The sequence below is a fragment of the Tarenaya hassleriana genome, unplaced genomic scaffold (genome assembly GCF_000463585.1).
Source record: "Tarenaya hassleriana unplaced genomic scaffold, ASM46358v1 Cleome31, whole genome shotgun sequence".
Taxonomy (NCBI): domain Eukaryota; kingdom Viridiplantae; phylum Streptophyta; class Magnoliopsida; order Brassicales; family Cleomaceae; genus Tarenaya; species Tarenaya hassleriana.
In genome coordinates, this window is record NW_010966274.1 from 910,095 (window position 1) to 916,819 (window position 6,725).

The window sequence follows — 6,725 nt, forward strand, 5'->3', positions numbered from 1 at the left end:
CACTAACACGTACAACATGCGAAAATCTTTCAAATTTTAATGTAAATATTTATTTTCGGTAACGAATATCTTTTTCCTTTATTAAAATGTATTCATTATACAAAAATTCTTGGTATTTCAAACTTTTCAAAATGGTTATATACAACCATTATGAGTATCGATTTTTTTTTTATCTAATCATTTAGAATTTTTATGCGACTATATATATATATTCAATACAATCTTGTGTTTAAAGTGTAACAATACATAAAATAAAACTAACAATTTTATTAACCCTAGAAGCGAATGGTTTTATCGGATCATTTTTTAATTTGGTCATACTTTCTCCAATACATTACCTAAAAATGTTGCCTACATAATTTTTGCGGGATTTCATACAAAGATCTATCACCCGAGAATGTTGAATAGAAATAACTTTCGGAGTTTTTAGATTTTAAAAACTGAAAAAGTTGACAATCAAGTTTTTTATTTTTTAATTTGGTTTTCTTAAAAACTAAAAATCTATTTTATGAAGAAAAAAATCAACTAAAACCCAAAAACCAATTTTTTTTAGATTTACAAATTTACGAAATCCAAAACCCAAAAATAAAAAACTAAAAACCAAAAACTAAAACAAAAAACCTAAAATAAAAACTAATGTTATTCAAAGCCTAAATATATATATATATATATCAGAAAATATATTTACCAATAATTTTATATAAAGAAGATTTGCATTATCTTATGGGAAAAAATATTTAGATAACTAATATTTATACAATTTACGCACTCTAAACTAGACCATTCTAAAGGCATCTAAACTCTTTTATTCACAATTAATTTTATTTATTAAAAAAATCTCATATAAATATCCAAGTATTGTAAAATATGTCAAATAAATATATAAACTTTTAATTTGATTTAATTCGTATTTCAAATATTAAAATTTTCCAAATTAATATCTTGAAATATTTTAAATTAATACCCAACCTAAAAAATCGAGAGCAATTTACAATATCGATTCGTTTTCTATATTAAAAATTAACATCTAATTTATAAATTATCGTCATAATAATCTAGATTATGGATTGTCACCGATTTCGTGAGTTGACATATCTATTTAAAATATTTTAACATTGGGAATATCCATTTAAAATATTTTAATATTTGAAACACCAATTAGATCTATAATTATTTGGCATATTTTATAAAATTACGGTATTTATACATTTCTTCTTATTTTTAAATGGCACATGTGAACAGAAAAAATGGTACGGTCTCGTAATGTCAAAGCATGTTACATGCATATGTAGTGGAGAAAAAAAAGAGAGAGATGATCACTATCATTCACATTTCATAAAAGATTAGCCAATTATTTCGTGACACGTACGAAGGAAACAAATCTTCGTGTCCATTAAATGCGTAGCAATGCTATCAATATGGCCGACAGAAGGGGAAATCCCTAGATAAGTTGGTAAGGAGCATGATCAACATATCGAGAGGTTGGGGTTTCAATTCTTTATCCGCTCACCTATCGCCTGTCAGTTACGGCTGATTTATCTCTTATGCGTGTGTTGCAGGTTCGTGCGTGTGGGATTGGATTTACTCGGTCAGCGCGTCCGAAGAGTAGCAGCCGGGGTTCCCAATGTATCAAAAAAAAAATATGACCGACAGAAAATTGTGTTGAATTTTCATTATATCAATTTATTCAAGAAAAAATATTTATGTTCTATATTCGTATCTCTGTAAAATTATTTTTTATGTGAGTTATTTTCTTATATCCTCGTATAGATAATACGCAAAAAAAAAAATTTGCAAGTCCTGCAAAAACTTGAACTTGCAACGAATGAAGCTAAATTTTCTATATATATATATATATATATACCTAAATTAGTTGAATTTTATGAACTTGGTTAAAATTTCCATAAAATAAAGAGGAACGAAGGCGAGTCTTGGACGGAGGGACAGTGGTTCAGTTCTATCGATTACGGTTAATTTGAGTTCGGTTATTTTGGGTTTTAAAAATTATATCAAACGGTTATTTGGTTTTAATCGGTTCAGTTACGGTTTGGTTCAGTCCGATTTTATCTAATTAAAATTATAACCAAATAAAAATTCGGTTCGATTAGAATAATAAATCAAACAAATTTCTGAACATTGTCGAAATTTTTTTTAAAGACATCATTTTAGTTATTTGTCATAGTTCTAAAATTAAATAAATAATCTTATTGTATTAATTTTTCTAATTAGATATAACACACATGAGATATTAACCGGTGATGGGAGAAACGGTTAGATAATTAGATTTGGTTAATTTGAACTCGGTTATTTCGATTTTAAAAATTTAAAATCAAACGGTTATTTAATCGGTTCGGTTTTGTTTTTAAATAACCGAACCGTTTGACATCTCTAAATCCAATCAACAGAGGAACCAATTTGAATTTGATTACAGAACAAGCAATTTCCTTGTTGGGCTTACATGAACCGAATCCAATGGGCCCAAATTTTATGTATTTGTTTCTTTGTTTTTATTTAACCAAATAATAAGTTCATTTCATGAACAAAACAAATTATAAAGAGGAAATTACAAGAATATTCAGATTTGCACATAATTTAGAATCGGGACGGGAGTTTCGATTCGGTTTGGAACCAAGCCGTAGCGAACCAAAAAATTTGGTATTTTTTTGAACCGTATCATTCAAAATTCTCGAACGATATATATATATATATATTTAATAAAACCGAGTATCTCCGAAGCGAATTGAACCGAACTTTATAAAATTTCTGAAAAACCGAGATTTTTTTTAAAAAATCTACTCCCTCCGTTTCAAAATATTTGTAGTTTTAGATGATTTTCCATGTTTCAAAATATTTGTCATTCTACATTTTCAAGGCATTTTTTTACAATAATTTCCAATTTTATCCCTATTAAATTCTAATAAATTATTAGTGATAACATTGTTTTTATCATTAAATAAGGGTATATGTGACTTTTTCTATCTTTTCTTAAAAAATGTGAAATAATCTAAAACAACAACTATTTTGAAACGGGGGGAGTATTTTTTTTAACAAAACCGAAACCAAACCATACCGAAACCGAAATATAATAGAATCAAATAATATACGGTACTAATTTAGTATAAATTTTAGAATACCGAACAAACTGTTCTCTAACCGAACCGCTAAAATTACGAATCGAGTCCCGGAAAGCCCAACTCTAATTTAGAATTTGATGTATTTTAGGAATTCATAAATTCAAGGTAGTGAAGAAACAATGTTAATAAATGTGGTACGGGTTGACTACATGACTTTAATTAGTTCATACAAATTTCCAAAAATAAAAAAAATACTAAATCTGATTTGGACCTGAAACGATCGATTTTAAAACCTTTTATGAGAAATTTCGGTTCTGAATCTTCTTTTTTTTTTATTTATAAATATCATCGTTCTAAATTAAAAAAAAAAAAAGAAAACAGAATCCGATCCATTGTATCGGAATTAGGGCAAAACTAAGGAAATTAATTCGGTGGATTATTTGTCTCAGCTATAAAATTAAAATCAATTTATCCCTTTTCACATGTGATCTTAAAGTCAAAATAATAGCGTGTTGATTTACATGTTGACTATATATATAGAATAATTGGAATTTAATGATAGAAATATAAGTTGATTATATAGTGTTTATGTGATGACTACCAAATATAAAGATTCCTAATAATAATTATTGAATTTTTTTTTTTATCTAATTTTCTTTCATTTTCTCATTTCTCTTCTCACAAATATTAATTATAGAAGTTTTATTAGGTAGGTTTATCAGTTAAATGTTTCCCGCGTTTTTTTTAAAGATTAGGCATAATAAAGTAATGATAAAGTTCCTTTCATACAGTATTTGAATTTAATATATACAATCTCGAGCAAATTTTTTTACCTAAATAATTATAATTCAATTTTAGATCATAAAAAATATGTTATTTACAAATTCGGATCCCGATTTGAATATTGTTGAACATTTTTTGTTATAATTTATTATACAAATGTATTTTTTGTTATAATAATGCTTCTACTATTTTATTATAATCATTCAAATCATCGTTTATTTATTTTACCAAGACAAAAAAAGGTTGTTATATAATCATTGTAATCTTATTTATTGGATTAAGAAATCCGAGGCCGTGGCTCTGGTCAACGGTCAAACCAGGCGTTCACAAAGCCGCCGACCGGTTCCTCGTCACCGGAAACATCTGTCCAAAAAGTCAAAGTCAAACTGTAAACCCTACTCCCCTTATATGCTTTTTCCCTTGGACCATTTCAATGGCTTTCTTTTTCTTCGTCTTCGTCTTCGTCTTCTTCACTCAGCCCGACGCCCTCGAGATTTCATCTCTCCTGTCCTGTCCCTCCCTCCGCCGTCCGATCAAGTTCAAGATAGATCGATGGCGTTCAACGTTTCCCGCCTCGACGCCCAGTCGGCGGCCGAGAAGGCGGTCTCCGTTATCGGATTAGGGTACGATCTCTGCATGGATATTCGTCTCTCTGCCTGCAAGGCTTCCCCTTCCGGGTCGAGATTGGTGGACCTCGACCCGACCCGGATCCGTGATCTGGCTTTCCCCGGCGGCGTCGTCGTCCAGAACGTTCCAAGCTCCATTAAGTGCGATAAAGGCGAACGCACTCGCTTCCGCTCCGATGTCCTCTCTTTTAACCAGGTCTTTGATTTTGCTTCAAGTCCTTCTAATCTGCCGATGAAACGATTCAGAAATTGTGTTTCCGTGACATGGGTATCAATATTTTGATGAGAAATTCACTGGGTGTGTCTTAGATTTTGGTTTTTCTTCCGTGCTGAATGATTTGGCTGCTGATGAAGCTGAAAGAAACTGAACTAGTTCTAGTTTCTCGCGTTGTGTTGCAGATGTCGGAGAAGTTTAACCAGGAGATGTCTCTCTCGGGGAAGATCCCGTCAGGGATGTTCAATGCCATGTTCGACTTCAGGGGATGTTGGCAGAAAGACGCGAGCTCGATCAAGAGCCTGGCTTATGATGGATGGTTCATCAGTTTGTACAGTGTTGAGCTCGAGAGGCCACATATAACTCTGCGCGATGAAGTCAAACGCGAGGTTCCGACATCATGGGACGCTGCCGGGCTTGCAGGGTAACTGTTGATTGAGTGATTCTTCTGGTTATGGGAGTTGCAGATTTGATGTAAGATCATGTGTTTTTTTTTTATGTTTCCAGGTTCATTGAAAGATATGGCACTCATGTTGTGGTCGGGGTGACTATGGGAGGCAAAGACGTGATCCACATGAAGCAACTCCGAAACTCGGATCATCAATCCGATGAAATGCAGAAGCTGTTAAAGCAGTTGGCTGACAAAAGATTTTTGGAAGATCCAGACGGGAATCTCGGCTTGAACCCCGCCGAGTTTTCGGGAAAGCTCAAGGTAAAAATCATTTCCACAAGCCCTTTGTCGTTCTTAAAGCTTAAATCCGAATCCTTTTACGGGTTTTCGCCGCTTGCGGGTGACATGAACTGTTACATCGGGTGGATCTTTTTAACGTGTTTCTGCAGGAGGAGAGTCCTCTTCAATGGGATTTTAACGGAGCATTCGGTGCTTCGGTTAGGCCACCCGTTATAATGCGCTCCAAGAACGAGGTCTTGCTTTCTTCTCGCCCGCTCCTTTCACTGCTGAAACGTATGGATCTCGGGATCTGATACCAGAAGAACAACGTTTTCATTTGTCTTTTTTGTTGTTAACTGTCAGGACGTAATGAGCATTTGCATTAGAAGGGGAGGTGTCGATATGGGGCAAAGTCACGATCGATGGCTAACGTCGGTATCACATTCACCGAATGCCATATCGATGTGCTTTGTTCCCATAACTTCGCTCTTAGGTGGTTGTCCCGGAACCGGGTTTCTTAGCCATGCCGTGAACTTATACCTCCGATGTAAGAATTTCCGATCTAACTTTTCGTGTAGTTAGTTACTTGCTTACTCGTACGAGTTCTTTCAGAGTTACAAAGGTTGTCTGAATGTCTTTTAGATAAGCCACCAATAGAGGAGTTGCACCAATTTCTCGAGTTTCAACTTCCTCGGCAATGGGCTCCGGTGTACGGAGATCTCCCTCTCGGGCTACGCCGCACGAAACAAAGTTCTCCGTCTCTTAAATTCTCTCTGATGGGTCCGAAGCTTTACGTCAACACATCAAAGGTATTTGCCCGTTTTTCGCCCTCTCCTACTCCGGATAGAATCAAGAAACCCGACGTTTAACCCAAAAAACTGTGTTTTAGGTCGACTCGGGAGAGAGACCGGTGACAGGTCTAAGGCTATTCCTCGAGGGGAAAAAGGGCGACCACTTAGCCATCCATTTACAACACCTCACGGCCTGCCCGTCGAACCTCCACCTCACCCACGACCAGACCTACGAGCCGGTGGATGAACCAGCCGAGAAAGGGTACTACGAACCGGTGAAATGGGGAATCTTCTCGCACGTCTGCACTTTCCCGGTTCAGTACAATGGCGCACGTTCAGAAGACGCGGCCTCGATCGTGACCAAGGCGTGGCTCGAGGTGAGGGGAATGGGTCTGAGGAAAGTTCTCTTCTTGCGGCTCGGGTTCTCGCTCGTGGCCTCGGCCGTGACTCGCCGGTCGGGATGGGATAATCTCTCGACCATCTCGAGGAAATCCGGTGTTTTCTCGATGATAAGTATGAGGCTGAGCACTGGTCCGAGTCCGGCGCCGCCGCAGGATACGCCGGCGT

General features: G+C 35.3%; 1 protein-coding gene across 1 annotated transcript in view; it reads left to right on the forward strand.

Annotated features, from left to right (window-relative positions):
- The first annotated feature begins 4,290 nt into the window (after window positions 1-4,290).
- Window positions 4,291-6,725, forward strand: part of LOC104820564 (MACPF domain-containing protein NSL1) — a 2,809-nt gene continuing 374 nt past the window's right edge. The window contains 7 exon segments of the mRNA XM_010551048.2: window positions 4,291-4,679; window positions 4,883-5,121; window positions 5,205-5,409; window positions 5,538-5,621; window positions 5,731-5,914; window positions 6,010-6,176; window positions 6,257-6,725. The exon segment at window positions 6,257-6,725 is cut by the window's right edge and continues 5 nt beyond it. Of these exon segments, the coding sequence (XP_010549350.1) occupies window positions 4,410-4,679; window positions 4,883-5,121; window positions 5,205-5,409; window positions 5,538-5,621; window positions 5,731-5,914; window positions 6,010-6,176; window positions 6,257-6,725 (1,618 nt within the window). The 5' untranslated portion in view covers window positions 4,291-4,409.